General features: G+C 34.5%; 1 protein-coding gene across 1 annotated transcript in view; it reads right to left on the bottom strand.

The window, feature by feature from the left end:
- The window catches only part of SPINK5 (serine peptidase inhibitor Kazal type 5), a 73,500-nt gene extending 53,428 nt beyond the window's left edge, over positions 1 to 20,072 (bottom strand). Inside the window, exons 1-4 of the mRNA XM_088023175.1 lie at positions 20,018 to 20,072; positions 18,679 to 18,704; positions 14,199 to 14,326; positions 12,468 to 12,540 (exon numbers count right to left, since the gene is read on the bottom strand). Coding sequence (XP_087879301.1) covers positions 12,468 to 12,540; positions 14,199 to 14,326; positions 18,679 to 18,704; positions 20,018 to 20,072 — 282 coding nt within the window. The remainder of the gene's footprint in view (positions 1 to 12,467; positions 12,541 to 14,198; positions 14,327 to 18,678; positions 18,705 to 20,017) is intronic.
- Positions 20,073 to 20,647: the final 575 nt, after the last annotated feature.

Genomic DNA, 20,647 nt, shown 5'->3' with positions numbered 1-20,647 from the left:
CTACATCCAAGGAACAGCAAACAAACATTTTTTCCAAGACATAGGAAACACTTATAAAAGTGGAATATTTATTAGACCACCTAAAAAAGTCTTAGGAAAATTTCAAAGAACCGATGTCATATGGTCTATGCCCAAAATTCAGTAAAATCAAAGTTAATTTAAAATAGATGAAGTGCAATATATTTGAAAATCAAATAACGTATTACTTGGAAGGGAGGAAAATTAAGGAATGTTTGGCAAAGAGCGACAAATGGAAACACTTCCAGCACAAATCTTGAGATAGATGATCATTAATATCTTCACATACTCTTGTCATGGAATCTTAGAAGTTAAAATTTTAAAGACTAGGTATTGCTCAATCCATTACAAAATGTGCAGCAGAGCAAACATAAAGAAATAGGAATAAGTGACACAGAAAACAAAAATAATTGAGAAGATTAACAAAAAAGCTGATATTCAGATTTCTATGACAATTGATAAGAGAAAGAGAAGATGGAAATAAAAATACATGCAATGATAATTGAAAATAACTGTATAAAAATTGAGATATACATACAATAAAAGCATATTATCAGTATCTATATGCTACAACATCTGAAAACCAAAATAGAGATGTGGCTACAAAAAAAAGTGTAAAATACCTACAGTGGTTTAATAATAAAAGTTGAACAGACCAATAGCATTATTCCCATTGATATACTGGTCTGAGATATTCCCTCCCCAAAATGCCCAAGTACTAATAGCTTTAAAATCCATTTTTCTAAACTGTTAAGAAAAAAGGAAAGCTTGTATTGGGTAATAATAATTTACAAGTTATTCCAAAAATTGAGACGGTATGTGAACTGAAAAACAATTGTAGACAGTTTTATTGAGGTTTTACTTACATACCATAAAATTCATGAATTTTAAGTGTACAATTCAATGATTTTTGGTAAATTTATGGAGTTGTATGGCCATCACCATAAGCCAGTTTTAGAATATTTCCGTCACCCTAAGCGTTTCCCCTGTGCCCGTAAATTAACTGTAAATAGGTAATCCCCGTTCCCAGCTCTAGCCTTAGGCAGCCACAGAATTTTCTGACTATAAATTTACTTTTTCTCGATATTTCTTATAAATGGAATCATAAAGATGCAACTGTTTCATTCTGGCGTCCTGCACTTTGCCTAATATTCCTGAGGTTCATCCATGTCATAACAGTATCAGTGGCACTTCCCTTTTATTCCTGAATAATATTTCATTCTATAAATGTAGCTCATTTTGTTTATCCATCACCAGCAGACCTTCAGACATGTAGATTGTTTCCAGTTTTGGATTATTAAAAAGAATGTTGTTATGAATATTCACATGCCTGGCTTCAGATGGACATACGTCTTCACTTCAGTGGGGTAGGCTCCTAAGACCAAATTTGTTAGGTTATATGGTAAATTTATGTTTCACTTCTTAAGAAGCTGCCAGACTGTGTTCCAATGTAGTTGCACTCTTGAATACTCCTTCCTGCCATCTGTAAGTGTTCCAGTTTGTCCACAACCTTAACAACATTCTATATTTTCTGTTTTTATGATTTACAGCCATTCTTGTGGGTGTGTAATGGTACCTCATTGTGGTTTTAATATGCATGCCCCTACATAATAATAATGTAAAACATCTTTTTAAGTGCTCCCTAGCCATTAAGATGTTTTTAGTGTAATGGCTTCTAATTGAGTTATCTTCTTATAAATGAGTTGTAAGAGTTCCTTACATATTGTAGATAGAAGTCTTTTACCCCATATATGAGTATTTTCTCCCAGTCCGTACTTGCTTTTCTATTGTCTCGATTTCATTTGAAGCCCAAATGTTTGTACAGGCATACTTTGGAGACACTGCATGTTTGGTTCTAGACCACTGCAAAAGGCAAATATTGCAATAAGGCAAGTCAAATGCATTTTCTGGTTTTCCAGGACATGCAAAAGTTATGTTTATACTATACTGTAGTCTATTAAGTGCGCAATAGCATTATGTTTAAAAACCACAATGAACATACCTTAATTAAAAGATACATTTTTTGCTAAAAATTTCTCATCATCATCTGAGTTTTCAGTGAGTCTTCCTCTTTTTGCTAGTCGAGGGTCTTGTCTCGATGTTCATACTGCTTGTGGATCAGGGTGGTGGTTGCTGAAGGTTGGTGTGGCTATCGCAATTTCTTAAAATAAGGCAACAATGAAGTGTGCCACATCGATGAACTCTTCCTTCATGAATGATTTCTCTGTGGCATGTGATGCCATTTGACTGCATTTTACCTACAGCAGAACTTCTTTCAAAATTGGAGTCAATCTTCTCAAACCCTGCCACTGCTTTCTCAACTAAGTTTATGGAATATTCTAAACTTTTATTGTCATTTCAACAATCTTCACAGCATCTTCACCAGGAGTAGATTCCAGCTCAAGAAACCATGTAAGTGACTCCTCGGGGTGTGCAGGTGGTACAGTTGGTTAAGCCGCCTGACTCTTGGTTCTGGCTCAGGTCATGATCTCAGGGTCTTGGGATGGAATCTCATGTTGGGCTGTGCACTCAGTGAGGAGTCTGCTTGAGATTCTCTCTTTCCCACTGCACCTCCCCCTGCCCCCCCAAATAAATGAAAAAAATATTTAAAAAAGAGAAGTGACTTATCATATGTTCATTTTATCACGAGACTGATGTAATTCAGTCATAATCAGCCTCCACTTCTAATTCTAGTTCTCTTACTATTTCCACCACATCTGTAGTTGTCCCCTCTGCTGAAGTCCTAAATCCCTAAAAGTCATCCATGAAAGTTGGAATCAACTTCTAAACTCCTGTTAATGTTGATACTGTATTTTGACCTCTTCCCATGAATCACGAATGTACATAATGGCATCTAGAACAGTGAATTCTTTCTAGAGGTTTTCAATTTACTTTCCCCAAAGCCATCAGAGAAATTGCTATCTATGGGAGCTAGAACCTAACAAAGTATGTTTCTTAAATAATAAGACTTAAAAGTCAAAATTACTCCTTGATCTATGGGCTGCAGAATAGATGTTGCATTAGTGGCCATGAAAACAACATTAATCTCATTGTACTTCTCCATTGAAGATCACTGATCACAGATAACCACAACAAACTTATAATAATGAAATTTTGAAATATTACGAGAATTACAAAGATGAGACATAAAATGAGCAACTACTATTGGAAAAATGGTATCAATAGACTTGTTTGATGCAGGATGCCACAAACCTTCAATTTGTAGAAAACGTCTGAGAAGCACAATAAAGCAAAGTGCAATAAAATGAAGTATGCCTATAATTTTGATAAAGTCCAACTTAGTAATTTTGTATTTATGGGTCAGTCTTCTGGTTTCATATCTAAAAACTCTGTCTAACCCAAATTCATGAATTTCTTCTGTTACATTTTAGCACAGAAATGTTATAGTTATGGCTCTTAAATTTGAGACTCTAATCCATTTTGAGTTAATTTTTGTGGATGATGTAAGGTAAGAATCTAAATTTATTTTTACAGATACTAAATTTTCCAAGCATTTGTTTATTTTGACAAGTTAGTCAAATATTTGACCATAAATGTAAAGAAGATCAATTCCATTCCACTGTACTGATTTTTATGCCTGTCCTTGAACCAATAACACACTGTTTTGTTCACTGTCATTTTATAATACATTTTGAAGTCAGTTACAGTTAGGTGTCCCAACATTTCTATATAAATATTAAAATCAATTTGTCAATTTCTACCCAAAAAGCCAGGATTTTTGTAGGGCATATGTTGAATTTATAGATTAATTTTGGAAGAATTGCCATCTTGATAATAATTTTTGGATTGTTCATTGCTACTATACAGAAATACAATTGAGTTTGCATTACTGATTTGTATGCTGAAATCTTGCTAAACTCATTTATTAGTTTCTTGCTAAAGTCATTCTCTAGTTTCTTTTTATAGATGCTTAGGATTTTCTATATATAGTATCATGTTCCTACAATGAAAAACAATTTCTTTCCTTCCAAGCAGAATGTCTTTAATTAATTAAGAAATTTTGCCTTATTATATTGGCTATACTCTCCGGTTCAATGTTGAATAGAAGTGGTGTGTTGAATAAAAGTGGTGAGAGCAATCATCTTCACTTTCTTCTCAGTCTTAAGGTAAAAGTATTCATTCCCTAACCACTAAGTATGATGCTAGTTATAGCTTTATCATAGATGTCCTTTATCAGCTGAGGAAGTTTTTAACTATTGGTAGTTTTTGTGCATGTGAGTGTGTGTGTGTGTGTGTGTGTGTGTGTGTGAGAGAGAGAGAGAGAAGGAGAGAGAGAGAGAGAGAGACAGGGAGAGTGTTTTTTTCATCTTGAATGACTGTTGGATTTTGTTAAGTGCCTTTTCTGCATCTATTGAAATAATGATGTAGTTTTGTCTTTATCAATATGGTGTACTAGATTTTCTGTTGTTAAACCAACCTTTCTTTCCTAGAATAATACCCATTTGGTCATGGTTTTATCTTTTTGTTGTTGTTGTTGTTGTGGATTCTGTTTGCTAATATTTTGTTAAGCATTTTTCTATGTATGTTTATGAGTAATATTTATCAGTAGTCTGCTGTAGTTGTGATATCTTCCTTTGGATTTTGTATCAAAATAATACTGGCGGGTAAGTGTTACTTCTTCTATTTCCTGAATGAGTCTATAAAAGATTAATATTATTTCTTCTTTCAATATTTGGTGGGGGTCATCAACAAAATCTGAACTTTTCTTTCACTTAATCATGGATTCAATTTGTTTACTTGCTATACATCTATTTTGATTTTTTATTTCCTCTTGGGTCAGTTTTTAGTAATTCATGTATTTCTAAGAATTTGTCTATTTCATGTCAGTTGTCTACTTTTTGGGCACAAATTTGTTCATAATATTCTAATATAATCCTTGTAATTTCTCTAGGGTATATATTGATATTTCATATTTCATTCCTGATTTTGGTAATTTTTGTTTTCTCTCTCTCACTTTTTTTTTTTTGGTCAATTTGTCCAAAGGTTTGCCAGCTTTGTTAATCTTCTCAAAGAAAAACATTTGGTTTATTAACTTTCTATTATTTTAATGTTTTGTATTTTATTGATTTCTGCTCTAATCTTTATTACGCCCCTCCTTCTGATTGGTTGAGGTTTAGTTTGCTCTTCTTTTTCTAAGTTTCTTAATGTAGAAGTTAAGATTATTAATTTGTGACCTTTCTTCTTGTCTGATTGAGGTATTTAAAGCTCTATACAATGCTTTAGCTAAACCCATGTCTCAAATTATGTTTTTTGTATTTATTCAGTTCAAATTATATTCTAATTTCTCTCTAATTAATCCACCAGTTATTTAGAAGTATGCTACTTCTTACTGTCCAAATATTTGGGGATTTCCCTAATTTCTTCCTCTTGTTGGTTTTCTATTCGACTCTATTTTTCAGAAAACATACTTTGTATGATTTTCTTCTTTTAAATTTATTGAGATATATTTTATATCCTAGTATTTAGTATTCAGTCTTTTTGTAGAATGTTTCATTGTTCCTTGAAAAGAATGTACCTTCCGCAATAATTGGGGAAACACTCTCTATATTTCAGTTAGTTCCTAGTGTTGTTCAAGTATTCTATATCTTTGATGATATTTTGTCTAGTTCTATCAATTTTTAACAGTAGAATATTAAAATTTCTAACTATTATTGTTGAATTGTCTATTTCTTCATTTAATTATAGCATATCTGGTTTCATACATTTTGAGCTTCTGTTAGTCGGAGCATATACATTTATAATTGTTATATCTCCTGGTGTATTAATACTTTTAAATTACAAAATGTCCCTATTTGTCTCCAATAATATTATTTGTCTTAAGGTCTATTTTGTAAGATGGTAATATAGCAAATACTGCTCTCTCATGTTATATTTGACCTGGTATCACTCATCATTTCATACCTTTTGTGTCTTTGAATTTAAGGAGTATGTAATGGAGAGAGTTTATAGTTGCTTTTTTTAATCATACAAAAATCTCCACCTTTTGATTTGAATATTTAAATCATTTACATTTAGTATAATTATTGATATATTTACATTTGCTACATTTCTATTTGTTTTCAATATGCTCCTGTCCTTTTCTACTTCTTTATCCTCCACTACTGCCTTCTTTTTGGTTACATATTTCTAGTGTGTCTTTTTAACTCTTGTGTTGATTTTATATATTTATTATATATATGTCATTTTCTTGCTGGTTACTCTAGTAATTGCAATATGCCTCCTAATTTATCACAATCTATTACAGATTAATATTTAACTCTGTTAAAATATAGAAACTTTGCCCTAATACAGCTCTATTTCCTTTATTCCCCTTTGCACTATAGTTATCTTAAATATTTTATCTATATACCCAATAAAACAGAATTGTAATTATTGCTTTATGTAATATTATATCTTTAAAAGAAACGAGGTGAGGGGCACCTGGCTGACTCTGTCAGTAGAGCATGGGACTCTTGATCTTGGGGTCGTGAGTTCAAGCCCCACATTGGGTGTAGAGATTACTTGAAAAAATAAAATCTTTAAAAAATTTAAAAAAAAAAGAAAAGAAACTGGATGAAAATAAGGGAAATATATTTACAAACTAGTTCATATTAACCATATATTTATCATTTCTGGTGCTTTTCATTTCTTTCTGGAAGTCCAAGTTACTATCTAGGAGTCATTTCCTTTCAGTTAAAGGACTACCCTTATTATGACTTAGTAAGACAGGTCTGAAGGCAACAAATTTTCTCAGATTTCATTGATTTGGAACTATCTTTATTTGACTTAATTTTTATAGATTAATTTTGGTGGATATAGAATATTGATAAACATTTTTTTTTTTTGTCAGCACTTTGAGCATGCCATTCCATTGTCTTCTGGCCTTCATTATTTTAGATGAGAAGCCAGTCATTAATTGTAACCAGTATAAAGAATGTGTCATTTTTCTTTTGCCACTTTAAAAATTTTCTCTTGATTTCAACATTTTGATCATGATAGGCCTAAGTTTCAATCTCTTTTTGTTTATCCTATTTGGGACTTGCTGAAATTCTTGAATGTAATGAGTAATTTTTTTTTAAAATCAAACATGATACATTCGGGGCCATTATTTCTTGAAATAATTTTTCTGTCTATTTTATCTCCCTTTAATTTTGGTATTTCTTTGCGCATGTTTTGGCATGCTTACTACCTCAGAGACTCTGTGACTCTATTTTTCATCAATATTTTTTCTCTATTTCTATTGTTAACTTTTATTGGTCTTTCTACAAGTTTACTAATTCTTTCTTATGCAACCTCAAAGCTGCTTTTGAAACTCTCTACTGAATTTTTTATTTGACTTATGCTTGTCAACTCCAGAATTTTCATTTGAGATATATACCTTTGTCTATCTCCATCTCTATCTCCTGAAAATTTCTATTTGTTTATTCATTGTCATTATACTTTCCTTTAATTATCCAACTATGGTTTTCTTTAGTATTTGAACATTTTTAAAATAGCTGCTTCAAATCTTTGTGAAATCTAACATCCAGAGACACTCAGATAGTTTCCATTGGCTTTTCTTTCCCTTATGGGTCATACATTCCAGTTACTTTGCGTATTTCATAATTTTTGTTGAAGATCGGAAATTTTGGATAATGATTTCACTAGAAAGATTATTTTTGTTGTTTTATTGTTTATTTGCATCTTTGGCTGTGCTAACTCTCTGATTTCTTGCTGTCCGATAGTGTATAGCTGTTGATGTTTCTGTTATGAAAATATTTATAGCTTTTATTTTTTTAAGACTGGCTCTCTAGGTTTTTCTTTCTCTATCTCTATAACTTAGTGATTGGCCAATGATTAGATACAGTTTGGGCTCAAACACCTCAGGCTTCCATTGCATGGAGGAGGGCATTCAAAATTCAGGATATAGTTACATCTACCCCAGCATTTGCTTTCCACTGGGATTTTTTCACATGTGTTTTCTTTTTCCTTTTTTTTTTTTCTGGTGCAGAAAAGGTGGTTTTATTAAAGTACAAGGACAGGACCTGTGGGCAGAAAGAGCTGCTTTATGTGTGTTTTCTAAGTGCTTGCGCATGGTCTTATGCAGCTAAAACTTTGTGAATTGCTTGGTCCCACTTTGCTCTCTGCAGCCCATGTGTGAAGACTCAGCCAGAAATAGGCTTGCCTCAACCATGCTACAACTTCAGGCCACTGTCCTTACTCTTATTGAAGATCATGACAGCCACTGAAAACATCTCTGGACATGATTGTTGCCCACTATAAATTACTTTAATAAAGACAGTGCAGTTCCTGACCCTCATAGCCTGCCTTAGGAAGGTAGACCCTCCATACCAACCAAGCAACAGGAATGAGATGGGAGTATCCCTAAACAAGAACATCACAGACCGCCCCCCCATTGTTCCAGTTAAAAATTTAGCAGTTTTTCAAGCATAAATGCTTGTCAGAGTGATATAGGCTAGTCAGAGTGACTCAATTTCTAGAGTACTATAACGGTTGTTTTGGTCAATTTTGTCTCAATTTATAGTTGTTTTTTGGATAAAGGATTTGTTGACCTCCTTATTCAGCCATAGCCTTAGGTGCCACCTCTCAGGGTAATTTTATATTGATTTCAAAACCAGACAAGAATAATTAAAAAGAGAAAAGTATACACTCGTTTTACTTATGAAAATAGTTTCAAATTTTCTAAATGAAATACTAACTATCCAGGTGCCTGGGTGGCTCAGTTGGTTAAGCAACTGCCTTCGGCTCAGGTCAGGATCCTGGAGTCCCCAGATCGAGTCCCGCATCGGGTTCCCCACTCAGCGGGGAGTCTGCTTCTCCCTCTGACCCTCCCCCCTCTCATGTGCTCTTTCTCTCTCTCATTCTCTCTGTCTCAAATAAATAAATAAAATCTTAAAAAAAAAAAGAAATACTAACTATCCAAATTCAACAGTGTATTAAAAATGTATTATGGTTAAGTATTATTTACCCTAAGAAAACATTAGTAGTTTAACATAAGCAAATTTATCAAGAAATTTATTACATTAATAGACTGAAAGAGAAAAATCAGAAAATTATATTAACAGTTGTAGAAAAGACATTTGGTAATGATCAAAACAGATTCGGGAGATTAAGAACAGAAAGGAATTTTCTAAACTTGCTGAAGTTTATTTATAAAACACCTACAGTAAGCATAGTTAATGGAGAAACTCTAGATATATTCCTTTTAATATATGAAGAGAGGGCAAGCTGATACTCATTATCATCACTACTATTTAACTATGGAATTCTAGATCCTGGCCAATGATATAAGAAAAGAAAAAGAAATAAAGGAGTGAGAAAATGGAAAAGGAAGTTATAAAACACCTATTATCTCCTTTTATGCAGATAATGTGATCAACTACCAAGAAAAAAAATGATAGAATTAATAAACTATCAGAATCAACACAAGATATCATAAAGCTGTTCAATGTAAGATCAACCTGTAGAAATCAATAGAAATTGTCTATACCAACAATAACCAGATAGAAATACTATAAACAAAATACCAAACAAAATATCAATAAAATGACAAATTTTCTAGGTATTAGCAAAAATTATAAAAATCTGTGGAGAATACTTAATAGATTTCATAAAGTAGACAGAAATTATTATGAATTAATGATAAGGTATTCTGTGTTCTTGAGTTGGGCAGGCTAATATTATAAAAAGGTCAATTTTACTCAAATTAATTGATAAATTCTTTGTATCCCTAATCACTTTGGGTTCCCAAACTCAAGTTGGATTTTACATTAACTCAATAAACTTTTTATTTCTAGTATATGGGAAAATATATGTCTATGTATAGGTAAGTGAACTTGGAAAAAGATGAATTAAGAAAGGGGACCTGCCTTATTAGTTATTAAAGCAATGAGCTCATCTGAACAGAATAGGGAACTCAGAAGCACACATATACACACATAAGAACTTAATATCCTACATAGTTGGCAACCTACATCAACGAGAAACATTGAATAAAGGAATCAATCAATTTAAAAAATAAAATTCTCTACATGGACCAAATACATTAAAGATTATGAGGAATTGGACTATGGGTGATAGAAATGAAAATGGTGAAAAGAAGTCATATTTGAGATAGACTTTGGAGACAATACCAATGAGAGTTGTAAATGGATTGGATATTAGAGTTGGAAAGTGAAAAAATGCCATACTAGTGAAGAAGAAATTGATGATGCAAGTGAGAAAGGCTGTCTGTAGGAGGAAAATTCTTGAGCAGGAAGAGCACCTTATTCTGAAAGTGAGCATCAGGGTTGATTTTTGATGGGAGGAACCTAAGCAGAGAAAGTAGTAGATTTTTCTCTCTTATGGGGGAAAGTAACAACAAAAACAATGTAATAACATGAACCCATTCAAACACAAACAAGTAAAAGTCTAAACAGAAATTACCCAAAGGGCCTGCAGCCAAATATGGACTACCTTAATTTGTAAGTAAGTATATTCCTAGGTAGCAAAACAAGTAATCATAGGGACTTAAAAGGTAAAAATTATAACTCAGGCATAAAATGATAACAGAAAGGTATAATGTCTTAGAATTCCAAAATTTTATTTCTTAAAAATCTTATTTGATTAAAATTCAACATTTACATCTGACTAGCAATATTTAGAAATAGTTTTGTTAGAACTGGTATGTATGGGGTGATAGACATTGGGGAGGGTATGTGCTATGGTGAGCGCTGTGAATTGTGCAAGACTGTTGAATCACAGATCTGTACCTCTGAAACAAATAATGCAATATATGTTAAGAAAAAAAGAAGAAGAAGAAGAAGATAGCAGGAGGGGAAGAATGAAGAGGGGTAAATCGGAGGGGGAGACGAACCATGAGAGACGATGGACTCTGAAAAACAAAGTGAGGGTTCTAGAGGGGAGGGGGTGGGGGATGGGTTAGCCCGCTGATGGGTATTAAAGAGGGCATGTTCTGCGTGGAGCACTGGGTGTTATGCACAATGAATAATGGAACACTACATCAAAAACTAATGATGTAATGTATGGTGATTAACATAACAATAAAAAGAATTGGTATGTACGTGTATTTCATTTTTTCATTTGTCATTGGCTTATGTTTTATATCTTAAAACATCACTGATCAGTTTCTCATGAAGGAAAAAGATGCGGAGGAGAGGGTGGAGAAGGAGAATAGATCTTAGTGAATGAGCCTCTCTCTAAATGTGACAGCTAAAGGCAGGATTGGAACTTACCAGGAAATTTTCTGATCTTCAGAGATTTTGTAGAGCACAGAAGCTGCTCGCTGTTGCTCAGATAAAGGATTTGCGGTGACTGACGAATTGAGTGGTGACTGTGTTCTTGTTTTAAAAGTGAAACCAGTTGAGTTCAAGCAAACAATGTGGTTGAGTAGATTTACTGTGGAGGCTAAGATTCTCAGACATTCCTAAGTAACACTGATGGGGAAAATTTTAGCTTGGTAAGTCCAGGGATGTTACAGTAATTTGGGTGTGTCTCCCTGACTGATCGTTTTAATTATGTGTCAGGGACAGGAGAGGAGGAACTAAAAGAAGAAACTACCCAGGAGACTTGGAGTGATATGAATAGTTGTCAGGATTCCTAGTGATAACCCCCAGCTTCGTCAACAGCTTACTGTGACACAGTGTAGGCCAGAAATTTCCCTCAATCCGGGTCTAGTATTTTTATTTTTTCGTAGAAATAAAAAAAATTACAAAGTGAAATCATTGTGTGGGGCTTGCATCTTTATGGTTTCTTTCATTTTATTCCATTTTTTATTAAAAACCATTTTTTTACCACAGAATACTTTTCTCAAACAAATATTAGCCTGTTTTCCAAAGTGCAAAATAGATATAAATAAGCACCTCTAGTTGAGTTAGGGAAACTCTCTAGGTATCAGAAAGGACATGCAGTAGGAAGTAAAAGAAAAAAAGAAAAAAGAAATAAAATGAATCAGATGCCTGCTAACATATGTTAAACACTGTATTTGGCTTTTTAAAGTTAGTTTCTCATTTGATCCACATTCCTTTTCACAGATGAAAAAAATGAGACCCCAGAGATACAGAAATTGTCCAAGTGATACAGACAGTGAGTAAGAATTCTGACATTTGAAATTAGTTCTGATAATTCCATGAAGGTTTTTGTTGAAGCTGAGACAGGACAGGAGGAATGAGAAATGACCATGGAAGGCAGACATCACACTGACTTACTCCACCTCTTAGTGTCTGTCAGTGCCCAGAATGTTTTCTGAGAGTTGGGTCATGGGTTGGGCATACGGACAAGACGTACCAGAGATTTAGCCTACCCCTGGACTAAGCCATGTTCCCTCCCTTCTAAGTAGTTGGCTTCACAATAGGTATGACCTAGTAATTAGGAAATAAACAGATAGCTCTAAATAGAGTCAAACATAATCTTGAAAGCAATTACAACAAGTTGACTTCAAATAATCTCACCTTTTCTGGGTCAGTGGCCCGGGAGGCTCTTGTTAAATAGCTGGCTCTTTTCTGGGATTTTGCGTCTTTTTCCCTGGAAGAGAGCAGGAAGTAGCATAGCTTAGACATGCTTTCCCAGTTTGGGGGAAAGATTTGCATACGTGTCAACCTTAATTTTGACTCTTTGCCTCAGCTCAATCTAGTATATCACATGTGGGGGTGGTACGTGCAGAAATTAGCTCAGGCACCATAAGTCTCTCCTCAGTGCTGAAAAATATCTCAGACATGGCTCTACAAGAGGCAAGAATCCCTACCTTTAACCGCACAACCAACAGACTACTCCCCGACCCCTTTAAAAGCTTCCAACCTCCAGGTGGTAACCAACTCTAAAAGCCATCTCTACATCGTTGGGATAGTGTCTTGGAAATACCATATTCACACTGAACCAAAATCTATCTGCTTGTTTTGGTTCTGGTTCTAAACTGTAAGGTCCCACAGAGCAAATTCAGAAATTTAAGGAGAGCTTTTATGCTTTGTACATGTCTTTTCCAGTTTAAGAAACCAAGACTATTCCAACATAATTTAAATAGGTAACAAAAACTATAATTGAGTTAGTGACGTCAAAGAGATAAATAACCTGTCTTGTATGTCTCAAGGCAGTTTATTTTTATTTTAAATTATTTTTCAGTAAATGTATTATATTCATAGTTTCAGTCCCCTTTCAAGACACCCTATATAACAAGAAGGAAGCTTTATAGTAAATAATATCTCTGTTGGTTTACATTCAGCTTTCAAGAGAATAAGAAAAAATTGCTCAGCTTGCCCTGGGTCTCCCTCATCCCCACCCCCTAAATCTTGCCCTTCTTCCTTCATCTTCTACGATTTCTTCACTAGGCGCAGCATGTGTGATCACAGCTTCATTAACCCAATATTATTGACTAGGTCAAATTAAATCCCCTGAAACATACTCCCTGGCATTTAAAAAGCTAATTATAACAACATAATTATCTTGAGTGGATAAGCTTAGCATTGGCTTGGTATCAGTGTTGAAGTTTTGATGGTGGTCAAAAATTAAAGATGACCTCCTTGTTCAAAAACAGATTAGAACACTCTGATTTGAGGATTTTCGATGGATAACAAGCCTTTTTTCACCTTTGGGTGTCACTGAAGAGAAGGAAAGAAGCAAAGAAGCATTGCATAGATGTCAGTAAACCTCCAGGACACTCACCCTTCCTGAGCTGCAGGGAGGTGCAAGCTAAAATCAGTTCTTTAGACTATGTTATCCTAGCATAATCTGAAATGTGTACAGACGCTGGCAGCTCACAGGATCAGGATATGTCCTGCTTAAGTCTTTCTACTGGTTGGCTGCCATAAGGAGAGTTTGGCATCTTTCCCCCGGGGGGCTTTTCTCAGTCCCAAGGGCACAACAGAGTCAGGGCTTAACAGACCCAAGAATTCTTTTTTTCCCAGAGTCAGGAAACTCAAATTGGAACTACTTCCTCAAAAGTCTATTAAGTGCTACATACCCTCTGGAATGCTTTGGAACACCATTTGAGCGATTGTTAAAATCTTTTCAGGTAGGTGGCACTTATCCAACTTCACCTGATTAAGAGGTATCAGAGTGATCTGCTAAGCATTTTTATTTAATCTTTTAGAGTTAGAAAAATACATTTGACAGAATATAAAAAGAATACATTTACTGGTCCAGAGAATAGCTGGGAACTCAAACAATTAAAGAGGAATTTTACTCACAATATCATTTTGCACGTGGCACATCTATTGATGAAGGCTATTCCATCAGGGCTCTGAAAAAGTTTTTTATCTTGGGAACAAAATAATTTTCCATTTTTCATTAATGCCTGATACTCATCGCATGTTTCCTAAGGAAAAGATGAAAAAAAGCGTGTTTACTGAAATCTCATCAAAGTAAGACTTTACCTTCTAAGAACTTCCTTGAGCAATACTATTTATTTATTTTTATTTTTTATTTTTTTAAAGATTTTATTTATTTATTTGACAGAGACAGAGACAGCGAGAGCAGGAACACAAGCAGCGGGAGTGGGAGAGGGAGAAGCAGCCTTCCTGCTGAGCACGGAGCCTGATGTGGGGCTCGATCCCAGGACCCTGGGACCATGACCTGAGCCGAAGGCAGGTGCTTAACGACTGAGCCACCCAGGTGCCCCAGCAATATTATTTAAAGACCAGTACCTGCTTTGTATAGAAGCCATTCACTCAATCGACACAAATAACATAAACAAAAACAATGACTGGACTGTCCATCTACTTAATAAGCTTTCTTCCAAAAACAATTAGTGAAATGGAAAGACTTGACCTTATATTCCAGGGTTGTAGTTTACAAGCCCAATAGCCATAGCAAGTTAACTTCTCAATGGCTAAATTATCCTATCTGTAAAAATAGAGGCTATAATTTCCTATGTTCCCCATGTATTGTGAGGATTAAATATTATAAGTATGTATAACTTTCAAAGTGCCTGACACATAGTAGATAATCAATAATTACATTAGCCTCCCTCCTTCTTCCGTCTCCTGTTTTATTATTACTGTGATTACTATTATTGGAATATGACACATATAAAATACCTAGTACACAGTAGGTCAATAATAATTACTGCCAAAGGAACACAAAAAGCTTGCTGAAAAGGTTAAGTCAATATATTTTATGGAAAGCTTGCTATATGTCACTCTTAAAATCAATGGCGCATTTGCACTATCTCTCAAGTACTGATTTAATATGTTATACTCCCTATTAGTTTAGAAAATCCAGTGGGCCTTTAGAGCAAGCCTTTGGAATCTAAGTTATGTGGTTTTTTGGTTTTATTTTGATTTTGCCAAAAAAATGGGGTAACAGGGTGATGGGCATTACAGAGGGCATGTGATATAATGAGCCCTGGGTATTACACACAACTGATGAATCACTGAACTCTACCTCTGAGACTAATAATACACTATATGTTAAATAATTGAAATAAAAAAAAGAATTCTGTCCAGCCTCTTATATCTTTATAATAATCATTAAATCAGTCAACAAAACTTCATTACAGTATTAATTTACTTTGCTAGGTGACACAGATATAGCTAGGTGCATGGATATAGCAATAAAGTGGAAGCATCTTTGCCTAAACTGTGCTTACCATCGAATGGATAATGATGTACTTCACCTAGCCTCTTAAACATGGGAGGCAGTTGGTAGCACTTGCAGAATGATTAATGGTGAAGAAGAATAAATAAATAATATCAGAGACCAGCCCTGGGAAATTTTGCCAGTGGGGTGACCTACTAAAATATCTCTCAAATTATTATCACCACCCAGTGATCTTATCTGAGTAGCCCAGCAATAATTTCTGGCAACAGTCTGACGACTGGGGCCTCTTGAGATCTGTCTAGTCTCTGACTTTACAGTATCTTATGCCAACATTGCAAGTTACTGCTTAGCTTGCCGGATATAACTGATTCTACATAGTCTAGATAATACTTTGTCATAGAATCAGAGAGGAGCCTAGTGTTTTTTATGATAGAAACATATCCCTTGTGAGGCAGGTCTTAAGAAAGCATTAAAAACGGGACACCTGGGTGGCTCAGTCGGTTAAGCATCTGCCATCAGCTCAGGTCATGATCCCAGGGTCCTGGGATCGAGTCCCGCATTGGGCTCCCTGCTCAGCGGGGAGCCTGTTTCTCCTTCTGCCTCTGCCTCTCTCTCTCTCTGTCTCTCATGAATAAATAAATAAAATCTTTTTTTTTTTAAAAGAAAGCATTGAAAACAAAGATTCATGAAATACTAGAATGAAGCTTTTTATAGTTTTCAGCAGTCAGTTGAAAAACAACATTACCAATGAGGATAATTCCTGAATTGGACTTCTCCAGTGTCACAATGACATGAATGCATAATTTCTAGAAAGACCCGCTTTTTTTTTCTTTTTTTTTACAGATGGACAACCAAGACCCAGAGAGAAGGTTAAGATTAATTATAATTAGTTAAGATAGAACTCAATGCTGCTTTTCTGAGTGATGAAATAATCCAATGTATTCTCTTGGCAAACAGGAAAAGGCCATACAAATTGAAAAGTAAGAGGTGGGTTTTCCCTGGGAAAGAAGGAATGTCCTCTCCATTACCGAACCATGAGAGAGCATTAAAAGAGGAGCAGATCTACACCAAAAAGGCATCCTGAGGTGGGGAGATCACTTTTTAGCAAGCGTTTACTTGCAGTCTTTTGGCTTGTTTCCATTTTGTTTTGTTTTGTTATTGTTGCTGTTGTTTGTGTTTTCTCCACATGTCCCAGAAAAACTAAAGCCCTCTAGGACCAAACTCCTTCCTTTACTGGCCCATTGTCTTCTACCCACCCTCCTTTAGCAGCATAGTAAAATCCCCCAGGAGCTGGCATCACCCCCACTCTGTGTTAGGGCACTAACAAGCTCCTTTTGGCTATTATAATAACTCTTCTGCGATGATAAATTTAGGTATATGGTAAAGATCCTTGCAGGGCACTACGGTGCTTTCCTGTGCTGTGCTGGCTCATGTTTATTACATTCAACATGCTTTTCTGGCACTAGTAAGAACTCAAGCTACTGAATTTGGAGAACAAAAATTCCAGCACCATAAGAAAGACTAAATCAATAGTTTTCACTTCTGATGAAACATACAAAGACTTCTTTCATCACTTCTGATGAAATATACAAAGACTGTTGTAAGAAATATTTCCAGAGACATATTTATTTCTTTGTATTCTTGCTTATGCCAACATAAAGGGTGGTTAAATTTATTTTTAAACTATTTTCCAGTGAAATAAAGTTTAATGGTATAAAAAGTCACAGTTGCAAAATTAAAAATATCCACCAGAATCACCACCCATTATCAAAGACTGAAAAAGAAAATTATGGCTTCATGAACAGTGAGATTTACACAATACTCTTCTTTTTGCCAGTATGAAACATGCAAGTAAGCATGCTCTTTGATTCCCCCAATCCAACTTTTTTTCTACTCTACTCTACTACCCTACTTATTTTATAAAGGTTTTTGAACCTCTCCTTACACAGCAAATTTAGATGAAATTATATAAACTATGATGAAATTTTCTAGAACATTCCTGAAATGTTTCTTTAAAAAAATGTTACACTAAAATATAACGAGAGAGCATTTTAACAATAGTTCTAAGAGTTTCATTATAGAAAAGCATTGTTTTACTGGTTTATTATTTTAATGTTCATGGCTTTTAAGAGACATAGCACACATTTGCTATACACCTAGCACTATTTTAAGTGCTGAATTAATGGCATAGGTGTGTGTGTGTGTGTGTGTGTGTGTGTGTGTGTGTGTGTGTGTATTTGGCTCTGGACTTTTTTTTTTCCAAATAGATAAAAAAATTAACTTCTAGAGAAATGTTTCTTTTATTGTTCAAACAAAAGATCTCTAAGCACCCTCCTGAGTCAAGGCCTCTATTATCCCAGATTCTTCTCCCTGATCTGCTGTCACCTGCAAAAATCTTCAGGACTTACTACCTTCAGATCCTTGGTCTAATACTATCTTTTCAGAGAATATTTACTTGAGTATCCTAAGAAGAACTGATACCACCTCATCCCCAGGAATTCCTATCTTCCATTCTGCTTCATTTTCCTCCTAGCATTAATCATCATTTAATGTGCTATATATTTTACTAATTTACTTATTAACTTATCTGTTTTCCTCCACTAATATGTAAGCTCCACAAGGGGAAGGTTCTTGTCTATTTTCTTTATTTTCCAATATCCCCAACAACTCAAACAGGGTCTGGCAAATGATAGATACTCAGAAAATGTTTACTGAATGAAATATAGACAATGACCATATACAAGGTACAAACAACCCCTTCATACACAATGATCACAAGGACACTTATTTCTGCTTTCTATGTTTGTTATGACTTTTTCGGCTATTAAATCGAACAATACTAATTCACTGCTTTGTTTATGGAATTTGAAAGCACTCCTTTAGCACGGTAGATTGGCTCTTGCAGGCATCCATCATCATTAATACATTGATGTGTATGTGTGTGCGTTTGTGTGTCTGTGTGTGATTCATGTCTTCCTTCATAAAGACCTGTTTCTGTGTTTTTAACAAAAGCTATTAGTACCTATCAGTATCATATGTCTGTATTATTAATGTGAAGGTGTTGGTCACAGGCCATTTTTCCTTAGAGATTTTGGAATGGATTCAATGAACAGAAAAAGCAGGACTAACCTGATTTTCATCCTCACTGGCAGCACCTGGGACAAAAATACAGAAACCTAAGTTAAGGGAATGTAAAATATTCAACAAATAACAATTCACTCAGTGTAGTGCCTTGCTTATTTTAATGACTGCATGTTATAAAACCACAAATTGCTTTTGAACATGTTAAAATTTACCATGGCAAATAAAATGGGGGCATTGCCCCAGGAAATCAGTACATGTACTCACAGAGGTCTAGTCACTCATAAAAGTCTAATTACTTTGGAAAACAATACTCATGTACTTTCTAATCCCCTTCAAAATATCTAATTTCAAAGAGATCCTTTCAAAGCAAAGTATGGCAGACCTCTTTTAAAATTATAATATAACAAATACATCATGTCAATTATAATTTAAAAGTATAATGTAGCATAAAGTTTATATCATATATGCACATAAAATGAAAGTTTCTGAATTCTGGCAAACTTGTCTCCTTATTAGATCTACAAAACTCAAAGATCTGACAAAAATCGAGATTAATTAAAATCATAGGCTATTATACTCTTTCATTAACAGACTCCCTTTTGTACTTATGCACTTATTTTAGGAAAGTGGGCATCATTTATATATAATGATCTCCTGACTCTCCATCTCTGAGATTTTCTTTTAAAAAAATACAAATGCTTCAGAACAAGATTGAGCCTAGGAAATTCATGTTCCCTTCAAATTCAAATAACAAATACAAAAAACTACCTTCTACTTCCCACAAAAGTCTTTACCTTTTAAGAGATATGCTTTCAATCCATTTAGGATTTGGTAACACAAAAATAAAATATGCTAGAAGGCACTACTACTTTAAAATAAGAATAGATGATTAAATTTGATTTTTAATAGTTTATAAATATAGTATTATTATTTATAAAATATACATCTAAGTTTTAAATATCTATTATACACATAATTCCTATCAGCATGAATTGATATGCTTAGTATCATCTATATGTACAGTATATATAATTCCCAACAGTATGAATTAATATGCTTGGTGAGAGGAAGATGAAGAAGAATCTATTAGCTTTCAGAACCAATACAGAATTAATAGAAGGATTTCTCATGGATAAAAATTCAGATTATGTCAAACTATTTGCCATTTCTAAAGTTAACAACATAGTTATTAAGCCACATATATAATTCTTCAAAACTCTGTGTCTCGTAAGATATTTCAAGACTATACATACACACATACATATAATCACACAAACATACTTACATATATACACATATTTGAGGAGTAGGGGGAGAGAGACAAGTCCCTGCCCAGGGCTTTGCCATGTGTGGAAGAGGCTTAGATTACATGCAAATTGCTCACCTTGTATGAGGCAAAGGGCCAGGGTCAGAAGCATTGGCACTTTGGCTATCTTCATGTTGAAGATGATGTAAGTCTATTACAAGTCGGCTCTGTGCATTGCTCACCAGCCGGTGCTCTAGGACTGAACCCATAGAGATGCAGCTCACTTTTTATATACTTGGTGACACCCACAACAACAACCAACATTACAAAACCAGTTGTTCTAGGTCATGCTAGACTTAATATACCACATCAATTTAGTTTCCATCCTTTAGCATCCTGTCAAGATGGCAGATCTGAACAGATAATGTCTATTTCCACAGTTCTGATATGTTTTCATGATACCTCCCCCAAAAGGCAATAGATTGAGTCCAAGAACTCTATTAAAGTTTAACACTCCATACTCCTTTGTAAGAACTGAATTCTTCACCAAGACCAGACATATAACTTTGCAGACAAACATGTTTCTAACTGGGCTCCCTTCATAAGTGGGAGGGGAGGAAAGAAGACAGATGAGTTATCCTACTAGTCAGGTAGAGACTTACAGATTCCCACATCTGGAGAAAGTTGCTGAGAGTAAGAGAAGCTAGAATTCTTAGTGCTTCCATCTGCAGGTGTTTTGAAGGGTCTCAATTCAGTGCCACGGACTCA

The sequence above is a fragment of the Eumetopias jubatus genome, unplaced genomic scaffold (assembly GCF_037043125.1).
Source record: "Eumetopias jubatus isolate StellerSeaLion01/CBP00866 unplaced genomic scaffold, mEumJub1_p1.0 scaffold_5, whole genome shotgun sequence".
Taxonomy (NCBI): domain Eukaryota; kingdom Metazoa; phylum Chordata; class Mammalia; order Carnivora; family Otariidae; genus Eumetopias; species Eumetopias jubatus.
This window is presented reverse-complemented; position numbering and strand designations above follow the sequence as displayed.